The 18,450-nt window shown below is 37.2% G+C and overlaps 1 protein-coding gene across 1 annotated transcript; it reads right to left on the minus strand.

Annotated features, from left to right (window-relative positions):
* Positions 1 to 173: 173 nt before the first annotated feature.
* On the minus strand, positions 174 to 7,333 carry DDRGK1 (DDRGK domain-containing protein 1). The gene is made up of 4 exons (XM_051219465.1): positions 7,227 to 7,333; positions 4,643 to 5,007; positions 3,923 to 4,144; positions 174 to 718 (listed from the first exon to the last, which is right to left on the minus strand). The coding sequence occupies exons 1-4, from the start codon at positions 7,318 to 7,320 to the stop codon at positions 512 to 514; spliced, it is 888 nt and encodes a 295-aa protein (XP_051065626.1). The 5' UTR covers positions 7,321 to 7,333; the 3' UTR covers positions 174 to 511.
* Between the last annotated feature and the right edge of the window lie 11,117 nt (positions 7,334 to 18,450).

Raw genomic sequence — 18,450 nt, forward strand, 5'->3', positions numbered from 1 at the left:
CTTTGCAATCAAAGGTCATATATTATCATTTGTTGTGGTTTCTGTCACTCATTGGAATGTCGTATGAAAATGAGGGAAAAGGGCATGATTTGAAAAGTGAAATTTACTGTATCTTCTCTTATTTCTTACAGCACTTTACTTGACTACCTTGAAAGAAAAACAATACACAATAGTCATCGGTCATATTCAAGGTGCATATATTTGCATTGGAATAATTACATTGTTTGTAAATTAAGAATTCGTCAAATAAAGTAAATAAAACATAACCTCAAAATAACATATACCACTTTATAATAATCTTGAAGTTGAAAAGGTATTTTTTGCAACACAAACAATAACATTGAAAACCGTTATCACATATGATTACCACTAGTACTAGTAACAATAGTATTAAGTAATATATTATATTGTAAAATTGGTAAGGAAACAACGGTACATAAACAATAGTAACCAAAGTAGGGAGTGAAAAAAGACTAAAATAAACAAGTTTACATTATTTATTAGGATAAAGTTATCCTCTTGAAGTATTTGGTCCAGTTCTAATTAACTTATGCCCATTCTCAACTAATTCTGATAAAGTGACACGACCACATTTTTCAATATACTGAGCAACGGCTTCATATTCATCATTTGTAATATGAATAACTTTGCCTCGATCATCCAATACCCCAGTTAACCGACCAGAAGACATAAGTGCTTTGACCTTTTCTATACAAACCTTTACAAGAAAAATAAAATTACGGAATGATAAAAACTAATGCAGAATTCCTAAAAGGTTCATGATTATTTAGCTGTATGTTAATGACACTTACAGTGACCGGGATTTATACATTCATGTAAAACTGCTACCGGCTTCATTATGCATGACTAGCGAGCTTAAGCTATTAAAATAAAACTTATCGTTTAAAATATAATCATTTAGCTAACAAATTATCAAGAGAACTTTAAAAACTATAAATATCCACTTACAATAGCTTAACCACTCAAAACACACAACAAAGGTAATAAAATATAACCATTCGAGGATTAAATAAATATTCGAACATGTAATGATATATAGTGAAAATTAGACAAACTACTGTGACTATATGAAAACCATTTCACTATCATATTAACCAACAAATGGAATGTTAGGCAACAGTACACAACATATAATTCTAAGCCTTTATGGATGAAATAAGACAAGCTCTTCGTATGATTATTTGTCTGTATTGTGCATATACCTGAAAACACAGGTAGTAAGCTTATGAAAGTTAAATTTTATTATATAACATTTTGTAATAGAAAATAATGGAGTTTAAACTCCACAGTTTATAACGGACAATAGTTACGTAACACCCAGCAAAGACAAATATTGATTGTCATATATAATATTAAAACATTAGGACAATATATAAAAAGTGTGAAATGATAAGACGACTGTTAAAAGAACAGAAAGACGAAACTGAGAGAATAAAATTAGGGATAACAAGGTTTTGAGAAAACAGTGTTAGGGACCTCGAAGATACTATAGAGAAGACACAATTACAAAACTGAAATACTTCAAAATCTCTTGATTTTTCCCAACCTCATTTTCTATCGTTAATATATATTCTCAAATAAAATGGTTTTGTGAATGGTCAGATCGTTTAAAATGTGAATTGAGCTTCTACTTCTACAAAAGTGGCAAAAATCTATGCTAGAACTTTCTCTTTCTGGTGAGCTGTTGGGAACAGTTAATGACTTCATATATCAAAGTAGTTGATGACAGTGAGCTAAAAAAGACTGATTTACATACAATGAAAACCAGAGAAGCTTATTCTAATCTGGAAACCGCTCACCGTTAGTGAGGCTATGAAAGATTAGGTTTATAATCCTAATGAAAGATAACTTCACTGAGCTGATGTCCGACAACCTCTTATATCTGATCATCACTATCTCGAAATGATAGCTTCCATTCAATACCAAGTGATTCCGACTTCCCGTAACGCGCGTTGTAGATCAGTATCCATTAATCAGCAAGTATTACTAGCCTCAAGCGTAAATAACGGTGGCTTTGTTCTGTTTACTGTGTCGTTCTAGCGTCTCGTAAACCCCTCATTGTTTTCTCATGCTGAGGATAAGTTTTAGAAAATAGGTGATCAGTTAGTAAAATTAAGCATAAATGAACTAGATTACCATTTACTGTTCTTAAGGATTACTCAGCCTGGAGCTCTAGATATAATCAAACGTTTCTCAGAATAAAGATCTGTGGCGATCCTATTTTAATTTTTCACCAATTTTTTTAAACAATAAAATGCATATTTTAACTGAATGAAATCTGAATGGGTTTTGTGGAGATTTTTAGAAATTTCACAGATTGAAATCATGAGTCAGTTGAAGCTAGACCACCATTGAAAACCTGGAAGCACTGGACGGCCGTTTCGTCCTAGTATGGGACTCCTCAGCAGTGCGCATCCACGATCCCGCGCCACGTGGGGCTCGAACCCAGGACCTACTGGCTTCGCGCGCGAGCACTTAACCACTAGACCACTGAGCCGGCATCCAACGGTGTTAATGTCTAACTTCAACCAATCCACGAAGTTGCGCCACCGTACACCATTGTCTTCAGTGAGTTCCTATCTCACAACAGACCTGGTTGAACTCCACTGGTAACGGCTTCTCACTAGAACTTCGGGAGTTTTTCCTGAAGTCAGTCACTAGTGAGCAGTTGATTATTATCAGAATGGGTTTTGTGGAGATTTTTAGAAATTTCACAGATTGAAATCATGAGTCAGTTGAAGCTAGACCACCGTCCAGTGCTTCCAGGTTTTCAATGGTGGTCTAGCTTCAACTGACTCATGATTTCAATCTGTGAATGAAATCTGTTTTATTCGCATCTAAAGACATTGGTTTAAGGGTTCACATTTTCATATCTTTTATAGTTAGGACTATGATAGATCAGGCTTTATTGGCACATATCCATTACTAGCCGATTGCCACATTGTTTTGGTAAGATTGGATTACTCTGCTAGCCAAAATCCAACTTTAGTGGGCCCCCGAATGCCCTGGTATGGCCGAGAGTGGGGAGAGCCCGCCCTCCCTCTCGAAATGCTCTCACACGGCTACGCTTATATAGCCTCTTCCAGGGAAGTCCTACTCACTGCCTTCTCTTGGCGGGGGTGTTGTTTATGAAATTGAGAGGACGAAAAGCGAATGTCCGGCGCTTTAACCGGGCCGGTGGACACAGTGAATCCATCTAGGGGAGTTGGAAAACCCTGATTCCAAACCAATCGTGCACATGAGCTCCAGAATCCTGAAGGAACAAATGGCATATTAACCAATTGTTGGCCACCGGCTACCATGAGACTGTATCTCCTCCCGACGCTCCACTGCCTTGTGGGTCAGACCTTTAGGTCAACGGCTCGAGGTGTGGCCCCTAAGAAAACCACCTGCTCCGATCTGGGCACCCGGGCAGTATCACAGCCCACATACAAACAGAATGGAATGACGATATTTACTGAAAATACTATTCTTGGTGTGGCGCATATATATCTGGTGCCCCCTTGTAACAATACTTATGTGTTCAAATAAAATAATAAACTTTAGTGGAGATATATTCAACATATTTATCGCGAAAGAAGAGAATAAAAAAGAACAGTTGATGACATATTAAGTGATTTTTAGAATTGCGTCGAACAGAGATGACTGATTTCAAGTCCTCTACTGCCAAGACTTTCTGATTATTAATAGTGTAATTTATTGAGCACATATCCGTGTATTTGATTTTAAACCATACTTTTAGCGTAAAGCTCAACGATTTTACACAGTTTGCTTAACTGAAGTACAAGAAACAGAGTTCAAACCTAAGACTTAAAGAGTAAAACCTAACTGTTTCAACCACTAAACGAGCGATTCCAAAAAATGTCGATTTCAACGATATTCTGTAAGAAGAAAAACATACCTCCGTCTTCAAATTTAAATTGATTGCCAAATGTTCGACTGGAATAATTTTTGCTTCTTCAATAGCTGCAATAATTTGTGCATTAATCATTGCTTTTGCTTTGTCATCTTGTTGTTGTACATCTACTCCTTCTTCCTCAATACTAAACTCTTGTTTTAGGCGCTCATATTCAGCTTGTTCACGAGCTGCCTCTTCTTCACGACGTTTAGCTTCAGCAGCAGCCTGTAATTAAAAGTAAATTTTATGTAAGAATCTTAAATAGTACAACAAAATGTGATGAAAACTAAACAATAGCCCAAAATTACAAATGGTAATAGAAAAAATATATTCTACAAATACATACTTGACTGTTATTGAGCAATCAAAACAATTTTGTGTACCTGGGTTAAGAAAACATAATACAGTTGGCCAATATAAATTTACTTCTAACTAAATTTTTAGCATAATTAACTTTCAGCTTCATGGTCATAGATTATACTAACGTGGTTAATGATCAACCGGATTGCCTATGCTTTTTTAATTTGTCTGTTTATTTACAGAGTGGAGTACATATTTATTTATATTTTCTGAAATTAGTATAGTCTTTTTATGAAATGTTCAGATGTTACATTAAGCAAACAAAATGATAAGGAGAGCTAAATTTTGCATCACACGTAAACAAATGAACTAAGCTAGCTAGTAGACACGAAGGTTAATGTGCGATCATGGAAAATAACTTACTGCAGCTGCTGCAGCTTTTTCTTCTGCTTCTTCTGCTTTCTTACGTTTTTCAATTTCCATGTCTTCGATTTTCCTTTGGTGCTCCCTGTAACGTTCCTCAGCTTCTCGCTCTTCCTTTCGACGTTCCTTTTCAGCTAACTTGGCAGCTTTTTTGGAGCCAACTTTCTTTGAACTTTCTTTTGGATGATCTGTATCTGAAGGCTGGATGTCTACATTTTCCATGACATTTCTAACACGCCTATCGTCCTCCTCAGATTCTGAAGCATCTCTCATCCGAGCAGCCAGACGGCGCTGTCCACCTACATTTCCAATGCGACGACGCACTCTGCCAGCAGCAGCTGGATGTACGTGTGGGCGCTGTCCACCTTAAAGGAGAGAGTATTTTTAATAAACACAATTGTTCCAGAGAACATGGAAAACGATTTTTCGAAACTTAAAATTCCACAGATTTTGAGACGTGGATAAACGAAATTAGACGAAAGTAGAAAACAACATTAATCGGTCATACGCAACGTAGAACCTGTCACAAGTATACACTAATTAAAGCCGCGACACCCTACTAGCACGGTAAGATGAAATCGTCAAGAAAAATCCCAGAGTAATAGAGGTAGCAACAGCATTAGTGATGATAGAAAAAGGCTTTGAGGATATAGTTCGACACATCTTGGTGGATTTGTCTGTAATCTGATGTGATAGTAAACACCACTGCTAATAAACATCGGCTGGACATTTTACACGTTCTCAACACACTTCTCAAGCTGATAGGCGAGCGCAGAAAGTACTTTCGCAATGAATTCAAGGTGGAACCAAGTTTCTTAGTTTTAATACCTCCATCCTTCACAAACTCTATGACTAGGACATTTTCCTGCTCCTTTATGGTTGAAGAATTTAATGGAACTGATTTTGAATTCACTAATTCCGAATTGAACAAGTTACTAATTGATTTTTATTTGCCTACAATTGTTCAGAAGCCTTGAGATGGTGTGGCTACTGGAGGTTACTACATTTCAAGCACTACTAAAGCATGTTGTTTGTGTTAACTAACAGAATTATTTGAATCAGCCTGACAGACATTCCCTCTTGTCTGTCCCTTAGGTTGGAAGTTGTAGTAACTTGTATGATTCTGTCGACTTAGATATAACAGAAATGCAGACTGGGTACAGCCAGGTGAAATATCCGAGAATTAAGCTGCTAAAAACCCCGAGTTCCCTAATTGCAAAATAGACCTGTTATCCCTACAAATTTGCACGGAATAGTTCAAGCAGTTAGTTATTGCCATCATCAGGTACTTTGACTCGAGGTAACAGAGCGAATTGGGATAAGTTTGGTTTGAAATACTTTTTAATCTTTTAGACTACCAGAAATAAATGTAAACATAGCTAAACTGTCAGCCAATGCTACTGATGTGACGGAGAATAAAGCAAATGTTGTCACTATGTTTGATCATCAGTCAAAAATAAACTTGGCGATGGGCCATTTAGCTAACAGTTCCCATTATCAATCGAAGAGGAATTGGAGGCATTAGTAAAATGAGTAATTTCGTATTTTAGACGGCAGTGATAGACAGGCTGGTAGACAACCAGTTGAGAACGTCCAGAAGATTAATGTTACCGAACATAATAAAACCGCACTTGACCATAAAGTTATCGTTGATGGGGATTGCCGCAAAGTGGAGTATCACTAAGCTTAGATCCCACAACAGTATCAGTAAGACTATACTTTTTTGTTTCTCATTCACAAGGTTTATTAACAGCTAAATGATTATCGTTCAATATATGTGAAAAAGATCATGCCAAAGTTTACGATACCGCATAGTTACTTACCGACATGACAAGTAGTGAGTAAGCGTTGTAATGGGAAAGGTAATGCAACAAATTCGCTGTTAATTTGTTCCCGGTTTTTAGACACAGGCATTACCTCTCTGTAATATCACTGTAAGTTTTACCTTAATTCATGACAAATATGTAAGAAAAGTCTACAGAGAACGGCGACAGTTAAGTGCTTTGTCACCTACATTCACACCGACTTCTCTCAAGTTCCCCCAGTATCTTCCCTGTTTTTTGGGAACTTCATATCAAAATAAAACCTGCATAGATGTAAATATTGAAAATGCTAATTTTACCAAGCAGTTAGGCCCGTTTCTTGCAAAAGAACAAACAACACACTTTTGCAAACTAGCGGTCAAGCTTTCTAAGAATCCCTGACATTACCCAGGCCTATTAAGAGTAATATTGTTTTCGATTATGAATTCATATAGCACTAGACCCGTTCAAATTTGCAGGACATGGAGATATAGTGTCGAAAAGTCACTTCATGTTAATCCACTTGATACAACAGATAATATAATGATAATAATATAATAATAAGCAATGCCACTATTATTACAAAATATGATATATATAGACACGATATTAAAACGTATGGTGTTATCTGATAACTATATATATGTATATATGTGTATATATATATATATATATATATATATATATATATACTTAGTTATCAAATAACACCGTATGTCTTCTCAGTATAGAATCCCGTTTAAAGTGCTGTTCGCAGGAATTTTGTATGGAAGAAATATTACCTCTTTTAACTGACTTATTATACAATTTCCAGATAATAAATAAACCAGACAAAAGAATGCCGATTGCGAAAACAAGCCCGCCAAAAACGACCATTGGAACGTTCAAATGGTTCAAATGGTTGTGGACGGAATAGAAGAAGCTTTCGCTTAACAGGCTTCCGTGTCTAGTAGTAGGGGATCACCAAATCCTCCAGGCAGGAACCTAGGTATGTTAACAATAAAAGAGGAAAAGAGATTGGTAAATCATAATGTGATGCTGTTCTTGGTCCTTAAGAATAGGTCAAGTTGCCTCTTGAAGGACTCCTGAGAAGTCGCTTGGACTAGCTCAGCTGGCAGCGAATTCCAGCTTTTGACAACTCTTAAGGAGTAGAAATTGTGTCTACATTCCGTCTTGCTATGTTGTGTTTCCAGTTTCTGGGTGTTACCCCTTAGGTTGTTATTCGAACTAAGCTTAAGTAGGTGTTTAAGAGGATGTCCAGAAGTGTTAAGAATACTATAAGCCATTAATAAATCACCTCTAAGACGCCTATATTCTAATGGGTAAAGGTCTGGTGAACGGAGGCGTTCTTCATAAGGCTTAGATTTGAGTCCTCGAACTGATTTCGTGGCTCGCCGCTGGATACGCTCCAAAGTGACCTTGTCCTTTTGGAGTGAGGGTGGAGTACTATGTTTCCGTACTCTAAATGGGGACGGATGAAACTATTGAAGATTGTGTGGAAAGTTCTTCCGTCAAACTGGCCAAAAATGCGCCTCAACGTTGCCAGTGCAAGGTTTGCTCGGGAGGCATTTTTGTCACAGTTGGCGTAAGACTTCAAATCATGGGGCACCAGGACTCCTAAATCTTTTTCGACTTGGGATACTACTAGAGAGGAGTTTCCTAAGTTGTAACTGTAGTTTGCGACATGTCGCAGATGGACTACTTTACACTTTGAAGTGTTAAAGGTAAGTCCGTTATCGTCTGCCCAACTTTGAAGTCGAGTCAGATCCTCCTGAAGTGCCTGTGTATCGTCTTGGTTGCATATCTCTCTCCAAAGTTTCACGTCGTCGGCGAAAAGTAATAAATCTGACGTTACCTGTTGAGGAAGATCATTTATGTAGATCAAGAAGAGAAGAGGCCCTAGTACTGAGCCCTGGGGGACCCCACTAGGACATTCCATAGCCTGAGATAAAGTGAAATTAACCCTAACCTTAAAGTGTCGATTTTTTAGGTATGAAGTAAGCCAATCGATTAGGTGTGGTTTGATACCTAGTCGTTTGAGCTTGTTGATAAGACACAAGTGGTTAACCTTATCAAAAGCTTTTGAGAAATCAAGGTAAATGACATCAACCTTTCCCTTGCAATCGAGGATGCTTGTCCATCTGTCCACCGCAGTCAGCAGGTTGGTTATACAAGAGTAACCCTTCCTGAAACCATGCTGTTGGGGTGAGAAGAAATTTAAGGACAGTAGATAGTCATTTAAACCGTCGCATATCAGGGACTCCATGAGTTTTGAAGGTAATGACAGAAGAGCCACCGGCCGATAACTTGAAGGTTCATTGCGTCGACCACCTTTGAAAATTGGCGTGATGTGAGCCAACTTCCAATTTTCCGGTAATTTGCCTCGGCTAAGCGAGTGAGAAAACATCACGCTAAGCGGCGTTGCCAGGATTGAGGCTGCCTTCCTCAGTATGGCAGGATGAACCGTATCCGGGCCAGGAGAAGTGTCTAGTCTCATGTGCTGCAATTTCCGGAACACCAAGTCAGCGCTTAGGTCCACTTCAGAAAGTCCTGTGGAATTGCAGATGAAACTGCCGTCAGTAAAGTTGATGTCAGCCGGTTGAAATGTTTGAGAGTAATGTGCCGCCAGAAGGTTAGCGGCGTCGCCATCGTTGTTGGTCGGGCCGTTAAGACCTAGCAGTTGAGAAACTCCTGTTTTGGCTTGACGAAGAGAGGCTGCATAATGGAATAAGCTTCTAGGGTTAGAGGCGAATTTGTCCATAAGCTTTGTTTGGTACTGAAGCCTGTCTTCTCTTATAGCCTTCGTGCATATGTTCCTGATATGTTTATATTGCCTATACGCTCCATCGTTATTAGTTCGTTTGTATTCCACCCAGCAGTGTGTCAACCTTGAAAATCCCACCGTGACGAGCGGTGCCAAAAATGAGTATTCAGCATTCCTGGACTACCTGTCTTCAACATATTGATGGTCTTTACGTTAACCACCAATTGATTATTTTGGGCTCGCATCATAATATTCAACCAAGGGTAAAAGTCTTTGTTATGGCTCAGGTGAGCAAGTCAACCCATATGTTGCAATTTTACGAAGTGATTTGACAGATAACAGACAATTGATTTTCTGTTAAGGTGAAAATCATAGTTATGGAGATTAGATGTAGTCATTGCGCCAAAAGTCATTCGTGGTTCAATATTCAAAGTTGAGGTGAGTTTCAAACATAGAATGGACATCCAGGCCCCTTCTGGTTATCACTACTTGGAACCTGCTGTCCGAAACAGTGTTGTCCGCACCTTTAATTGATTCTTTCAAGAGAACACTGAAAATTTACAGAAACACACTAGTAAAGGAATAACATAGGCCGTATGCCTTCTGTTCTTACAACACAAATGTGAATCTAATTAACAAGGTCAAAATGTGACTCAAGAAAATGAATACATCGGTTTGTCCAGAAGCTTGAACAGAATATGTGAATTTAAAAGAGCACTTGACTATACAATATCCCCCACAAGGCTTTTAAAATTCTTCACATCTCATCGTATGTTTTTCGTTCGCAAAAGAGCGACAATTAATAACGTGTTTGGTCAAGGATATTTACAAGATACTGTGAAGGTTTTCTTCATACTATCTGACGAAAGGTGAATTACAAGTGTTTAGGCTATTGATCGTTATGAAGTAAAAATGGAAGACGTATTTCGAATTAAATTCAAGAGTGTTATAAAGGCAACCTCATAAGTATGAAAGAGACTATTTAATTAATAATTTCTTTGCTGAACGATAGATATTCTAAGTAAACTATTTTTTAAAGATGCAATTTAAATGGCGCATTGCAAAGAAGCGAGAGTAAACTGCTATGTATGTAGAAGTAAATAAATCCCCAAAACTAATAAATCCGCTGGTCTAAAACATTGATGCAAATCTTACTGATTTTGCTAGACACACTCAATCTGAAGTAGCCGGGTCATGCGTCCGCACCAGATTATCATTGCGTACACCGCACTACTCATCGCTTGCAACAACTTGCCACCTTCGATTGAATGCCTATCAACACATCGATAACTTTTATAATAAATCTTCAGATTCCTTCATCCTTAACCTCTGATTTCACCGGGTTTATAACTTCTTGACTTGGAATCTGTTACGGACGAAAGCATTATGAAGCCCTGAATATCCGTGGCACATTTAGTCATGTGGGATTACGGGATATCACTGAACTTTAGTAAAATTACGTGTCAAGCTGAACATATCCATAATTTAGTGGAAAGTTTGTAGTAGCATTATTTCACAACCACACAACCATTGGCGTCTAACGTAAGATAACTTAAAAGACTTAATGTGAACATTGATCACCTATAGTAGGTTGGAGATAGCTAACGCGGATTGGTTTAATTGAGACAACATGACTCAACCATCTACATGCAGTCACCCTGTAGTGACATTTGGCCCTAACCACATGATCTTTGAAGCCGAACATATAATTACTGAAAAGATTTATATTCAACAATTGACAGGTAGAGAAGGCCAGCAATGGGGGAGGTGGTAAGCAAGGATGAATTCAATTGCATGGAATGACTCAACCTCGCAGACGTGTTGATTCCGTACAGCTTGTCTTTACTCACATTATATATATTATTCTATCCATGGCCTAAATGTGTTCTTTACAAACTCCAGACATCATGTTGTTAATTGTTATAATGCGATGAGTCAGTGTATACAATGATTTGGCTTTCACGAAGATCTCATAGATTAGGCGGTTACATCATGACAGATCGAAAATTTCAGAATTAGGTTCATTACTAGAGCGTCATGAATAACGCAGTAGACCATAATTCTACAGCCCTATGTAATCTCATGTTACAATCCCCATCCAACATATTTTCTCCAATATTTCTTCGCAGCAATCACTGACTGTCACAATAGGATTAGTCAGCAAACATATTGATGTGATTTGCACGTAATGTCTGATATATCAGGTAGTCCAATCATGACAACTCCTTCATTTTTGACCCGGTTCATTAGTTTACTGGCGTAGACGTCAGTAATGCTAACCTAGACATCGATACAACGGATTCACCGCTGGATGAATTATGACCCAAGTTTCACCAAAATCAGGAATAGCTAATGCAGATTTATTGCTATACGCAGAAGGAGTGGCTTATCTAGTAGCTTGGCCACCGTTTTATTCATTTCACACCAAAAGTAATTCCTTCTGGCTCCCTTTCCAGCCGAAGTAGCTGGTGAGGCCGGTTGGCTCTCATGGACAAGAGTTTGGTCTGGCGATTTTTGTCTTATTTCCTGTCGTGTTATGATCTACCATCTATGAACCACATGGCAGTGATTCATTGTCCTTCTAACAGCCGACATATAGGCACTTCTGTAGGTCATTGTTGGCACTGATTATGTCTGAGCTCTTTAGGTTGTTTGACTTGTGTTTACGTCTAGTGTCTATGGTTAGGTGTTGGACGAAACTTATGTTATATGGGGATGATATGAATTGGTATATTTTTGGGCCATCCCGATGTTCTGTAAATTCCGCGAAGATATATTTGTGGCATCCTTGGAAGTTCAAAATTGGTCTTTTTGGTTTCTATCATTTATGAAATGTTTATCCACTTCTTCGAAGGCCCCAATATTCTCTTGAAATATTTGTCAGTGCATTCAGATGTAATGTGTCATATTACTATTATTTTGGTGTTGTGATCATCCAGGTATATAAGTCGTATTTTATTGTGTTCGATAGCCATTCTGGTAGTTGTCTTAACTAGCTTTGGTATGATGTTGTTCTCATTATCTGTTCGGCGTTTTAAAGACCTTATTATTAAGGTATTTGGTCTTTCATATATTAGACTACATAGGTTTCACCTATTTTGGGGTGTTTTCGTTGTGTTCGGTCCGCCTGTCTAGGTGTTCAATACGCTTAGGTTTAGAAGATCATATAAGTCGACCTCTTGGATACCCATTGGTGAGATTTTAGTTTCAGAAACAGTGAACCTCCCCATGACGTCTGAGCTATTGTTGATAAGCTCTGTTCCTAGGCGACAGTTAAAGCCTCTAATATGTGTATCTGATACTCCAAGGATTTGGGCTTTATACCATCTATTGTGGATCGAGAACGGAAAATCTTCAAGTGAATGTTGATGATAAATAACGTTTTTACTCCTAATTGTTGTTTCTCCTATCCCTTCTCGATAACGATAGGCATAAACCTAAATGTAAGGTGAGTGGTCTCGTAAATAGTCAGATATTTGTAAAATGTGTATACTTTATAGGCATTTTTATGTTCCCATAGTAACACCTAGTAACCAAACTGTTGTCCTTCAGTTTACGGGAGTTTCGTTGACAAATAACATATGAGCTATGAAATTTGCACAGAAGATTACAGAGAACCTAAAATTTTGGACGGAAATGGAGGACTAGGTACACAACTGTTGATGCAAAAACAAGTAGTAAGCAATTGCACAATATAAAACTGTCCATAGGTCTGGTTATTCTTTAAATTTAGTGGCACCGTCTCAGCACCAACGAAGGCCCACGCACACAAAATAACCTACTTAAAAAAACTCGAATCGTTAACATAACGAACACATCAACAAATATATTACTCAAAAGACGAATAACTCGCAATTCAGTAAATCGGTATATCGAAGACATCAGTAGGCTGATTAGTAAATCGATAAGTTCGTTCTCTCTATTCTCAATGTTATGTTCTGTCCTTGTTTATAATGCGCTATGGAAACAGGTTAGCCTGTCCATCATGTCAGGCCAGAACAGGCTAAACAATCATTTTATGACATGTCTTCGACATGAGATTGTTTAAGTTACCACGCAAAACATTTGAGTTCCAATTGAGTGGGCGGCCATTATCAGACTCACTGATCACAACCAGATGGCACGGGCTGGCGGGTAAGCCACGGATTTTCGCGCACACGTTACATATTGTCGTGGATTTTTTGTGTCGTTATTTATCAGCTATTAACAGGCTTTTTTGCATGACACATCAATTTCTGTATTGCTAGTGCTTGTAACATAGTTTTTATTCCAATTTATTGGCAGTTTGACGTATTTCTTGCTCACCACGTAAGTAAATCTGAAGTTAGCTTAATATAGTTATTTGTAACAATACAAACTCAAGCAAGTAAAGTTCACCGTGTTTCTGGTCAAAAAATACATCACAGATTGAGTTTTCATGAAAATGAACCGTAAAATCTTTTACATATGGTTCACCTCCTTGATTGCGGTGACGGTGAACATGGATGTCGGTAGTTGTTTATAAAATGTAAGTAGAAGCAATCAAGCGTTAACCTAATTGTGAATATTATATAACTTGTTTGTATTTAGCCATAAAAAGTTATATCCATTAGAGGTACCATTGTTTTGTACTGAAGTGACATAATTATGTAACGTATCTGAGAAAAAAAATATGTGAGTAACAATTGACGTTTATAGTGTTGTCCAGCGGCTTTCTGAACGTCTGCAGTAATAGTGTATAACACCACATCAAGTAGGAACAAAATCTTCATGATTAAAACGATCGGTGTTTTTTGTGAGAATGGTGACACAACCATGTTTTTTAGTTAATACTGATTTGTGAGGTGTCTGTTATAGGGTTCACAAATGAGTTATTATATACTCTTCACTCCGTTTCGGTAATACAGTTGTTGTGTTACTTAGGAAGTTATGAATGAATGTCACTACTTGTTAATAAAAGACTTATAGGCACAGTCTATTACTTGCTATTTGAATAACTTATTGAATATGATACTGAGAACAAAGTTTAATTGTTTGTCTCAAAACGGATTTGTCGTTTTTCAGAATAGTATGAAGCTTATGGAATTTAGGATTACGGAAGATCGTGTGGAAAACCGGTTTACAAGTTTACGATAACTGTTTTATATTGCCTTCTGCTATGCTCATTCATCTAATGAATTATTTAAATATAAATATAACAACCATACGCAGTGTTTTATATTATAAATCCTGTAATTTTGTATAATTATGGTCTAAATAAAGCCAAAACAAATATTGACGCAGAATCATGTGACTGCATTACATTTCGTGGTTTCTCATAAGTTGCATGCAACTGAATATGCATTATAATTTAAGATTGAGGGAAGAAATAGTATGAAAGATAATAGAAAGCAAAGAATTGGAATGACCTAGGTTATCAATAATAACTATACATATGTATATGCTTGAACAGGTCAAAGGTCATTTGATGTTAGACTTAAGGGAACATAAAGGATGGGTGGTGTAATAGTCGAGTGAAGCTCAGAAGCATACAAGATAAATTGTGTGATAATTCTAGATGTAATGAATAAATCAGTGAATTAAGAACTAATAAGATAAGTGAAGACAATCTGAAGAGTTAACATAATTTAGCAAAGAAGTGTGAGTGGAAGGGTGGTCTAAGGATTACGTAATCCATCTTATCAAGGAACTAGCTGCATGAAATTGTCTAGTTCCATACTAATACTAACTTGATAATGGACGTAATCTGACAACGGAAAATATGTAAGGCGGTTGTTTAATCTGTAAGGTTTTACGTGGAAGTCGCATTATTGTTTTATTTGACTCGTTGATTCCTCACAATGAACAACGATATAACGCTAAGTTCTAACGACAGTTCGTAACTAATACAGTAGTACAAATTCTTAATTTTCACACACAATTATTCGTTAAAGCGATTGGTAAACCTCCCCATGAAAGTATGAAGAAGACGAAAATAAAAAATGAGAAAAAGTTTATTGATTTTTCATGACTACTAAAGTGGAAAGATAAGTTTACAAGTTGTATAAATAGTGGTATAAAATAAAGCCACAAAGAACTGTTAATCGTAAACCTGCTGTCTAGCTGTTTATAATTCTTAAGTAAAAATTGTAGACTTTTCTCACCACCTGATTCGCGAAGCGTTCACCATATTTCTCAACAATTTGTTGTTTGCACATTCTTTGGAGCTGTTGAAGTTGTATATATTCTTTACTCCGTCTCCGTAATGAAATTCCTGTGTTGTTTTGTAAATTGTGCGTATTGTCTAATTTCCATCTGCAGCAACACCTAAGAAGTTGATGAGCTATGCAGTTTATATTTTATAATTTAAATAGCTTACCTGTTAGATTTCGTCTTTTAATATATGCCAGCAGGAGATGGCGGCACGGATATCGACACATATTAAACGTGCTACAATTGCATTCACAAATACTTACATCTACTTCGTAATGTTGTCCGCGGTCAAGCATAAACAACCACTCGCTGCTTTCATATTCTAAGTTAACGAAACGCATTTTTTTAAGTTCCTATAACACTTTGGATCTTGTGAATGGGGTCAACATGTTCAACAAGATTTTATAACGTATTGTTGACCCTCCAATCTTACGCGAAACATCGATTGGCAATTTAAAAATTTAGACCTTAAAGGTAACACATTAGTTAGAGTCCTCACGGTTTTTTATTCACATTCAGACCTTCTGACTTACGTTTACGACCAAACGTGCAACGAAACACTACGAACAAGTGTTTATATCTCACATCCTTCAACAATCTACTTTCTGCGTGAACATAGTGTGTATGGGTCATCTGAGAAAACATAGATTTATCCCATCATACTTTATGGAAATCCTTTAGCGCATTATCTAATTCAATCCAGCTTCCGAATCTCTTATTCAGCATAATACGTTGGAACGCGTCACTTACGTTCACTGAAATTTCACTTGAGCATGAAGCACTAGAGACAACATACAATAGTTATTAAAAAAAGGTTATTCCTTGAAAAAAATTAACTGAAGGAAGAACAACAAATATTTAGGACTTACCCTTCAGTTGACATTTCGTCTTAACTCACAAAAACTATGCGCATCTATAACCTTTTACGTTATTTTATCTTTCTTACGTTGTTTTCTGGACCTTATCAACAAATTATATATAGCTGTTGACTTTCACTACAGCACTTAGGACCACAGATCAAGTTTCGAAGGAATAACAGAGCTAAAGTGTGCACTACAAAACAGAAAATACTCAGTTAATGCTCTTAGCAGTTATTTAGTGTTTATTATGCATCAAAAGATGACTTATATATGGAAACATTTAATACTCATAGGACCCAACACACACACGGCAATTGAAATACGGAATGCCCGCTTCCAGTCAGCGCGTTCAAGGTCGTTGAAACGAAACGGCGGACAGATTTGAAAGGGATTACCGTTTTTACCTTGCCCAACCAGATACATGGTACCGTACAGAAAAAACGAGGGAGCGCAAAGAAATAAACCGGTTCATACAAAGTCATTGGATTCAAACGAATTCGAGAAATTTACAAAAGCCATAATAGATCCAACTACTATGAGTACTTTTCCTATTTGTTAAGAAAGCCTTTAAGATAATGTGCGGCATTCCATTGGTCTTTTCTTAAGTATATTGACCTAGTTAAGTAAAACCGAACCCTAGCCAAGTAATCTGTCGAAATAAATGTAACCCTATTCACATTAGAGAGTTACCACTCTGTGATAAGTAGTTAGTATGTAACCAGTGAAGATCACTAGTTTAGGTAGCCGTCATGGATGGTCAGGTTTTAGTGGGTTAGAACGAAAATGGTGTATCCTCCTTTATCTCAAAGTTACACCTCATGGTTGACACATATAACCCAGATTATACTGTCTTAGTATCCACATACTGAGACTGCAGTGATGACTGCATAGTAAAAAGCAGTTTCACTAAAAACAATGTATAATAGGAAAATATTGAAGAAGCACATATTCGATCCGCTGCCACACGAACCGGTCCATGGCATGCAGTTGATTAGTTGACCTTGATAGGTTCAACAAACAACTCAACATCCATTGATCTGTCTGATTGATGATTTGGCTAGAACTAAATAACAATTTGTTGGCACTAAATGTTAATTCAGTCTAATCAATATCAAGGATAACCAACACAGATAGATTATTCGAACTCATGAGTTTAGCAGCCTTGTCGCTAGTTTTATTTTTTCATAAGTAAACACTATTCCGTCAACATTTATTGTTCTCCAAAGTTGCTAAGAAAGCAAGGCAGTACGACTACCAAGTTGGGAAACCACAAGAGCTCGACGTAATGTTACTACAGCTGGGTAATCTTTCTAATCATAAAGGGTTTCAATTGCTATCCAAATGACATAAACTCTTTATCGACGCCCATAAGTTCATCTATTGAAAGCACATGTTAATATCAGTTCCAAAGTCACAAAATGTTGAACCTTCAGAGATATAAGCCTCCCACTGCTTTTGTGATCAGACTTGACAGTCGTTTAACTTAAAGAGGACACCAAAGAACCTCAGAACTACCCAGTGTGACTGCAAAAACACGAAAAGTAACGGTTAAGAGTTCAACCCCCAGATGTATCACTCCGTCTCCTTGTATTCCAGAAGACGAACGACCATCTACTTATTCAGAATTCACTGCCTCAACGTAGCCTACATAAATCGTCACCTTAATCTTCTGCAGAAAGAGAACATGATCATACGCCAGGGAGAATCAAATATACCCAACACCTATGTATTTCATTCTAATTCCCAATTATAATGATCTTTATCCACTTTTATACCTACCTTACAGCCTTTAATAGACGGATTAAATATCATTTGAAAAGTGTAATTACTGGCCAGAAGTGTTATCGCCAACTCCTAAATTAGGCAAGACTAGTGGAATCGATCATTTGGAGTAATTTTAATAGAGAACATGAAGGGCATGGAGTAATTCTTAAGTATCGGGATATAAATGTGGAGCGAACTATTTATACTAAATAACCACAAACATTAGGAGCCTGTTAAATCCAAGGATATTCTTACTCAATGTTCTAGTTGATACCCATAAGTACCTTTCAGGTAGTAATTACAGACTAACTTTGCGGAAGCATTTACGGAAATGTTGTCCATGGGTAATTCAACAAATTTTAACCTACAGCCACATCACGTGCGCACGTCCGATATAGTCATGTGAGATATGATTTGGCTCGCAGCATTCAGTAGGGAATAATTAGC

Source organism: Schistosoma haematobium, chromosome 6 (genome assembly GCF_000699445.3).
Source record: "Schistosoma haematobium chromosome 6, whole genome shotgun sequence".
NCBI classification, from domain to species: domain Eukaryota; kingdom Metazoa; phylum Platyhelminthes; class Trematoda; order Strigeidida; family Schistosomatidae; genus Schistosoma; species Schistosoma haematobium.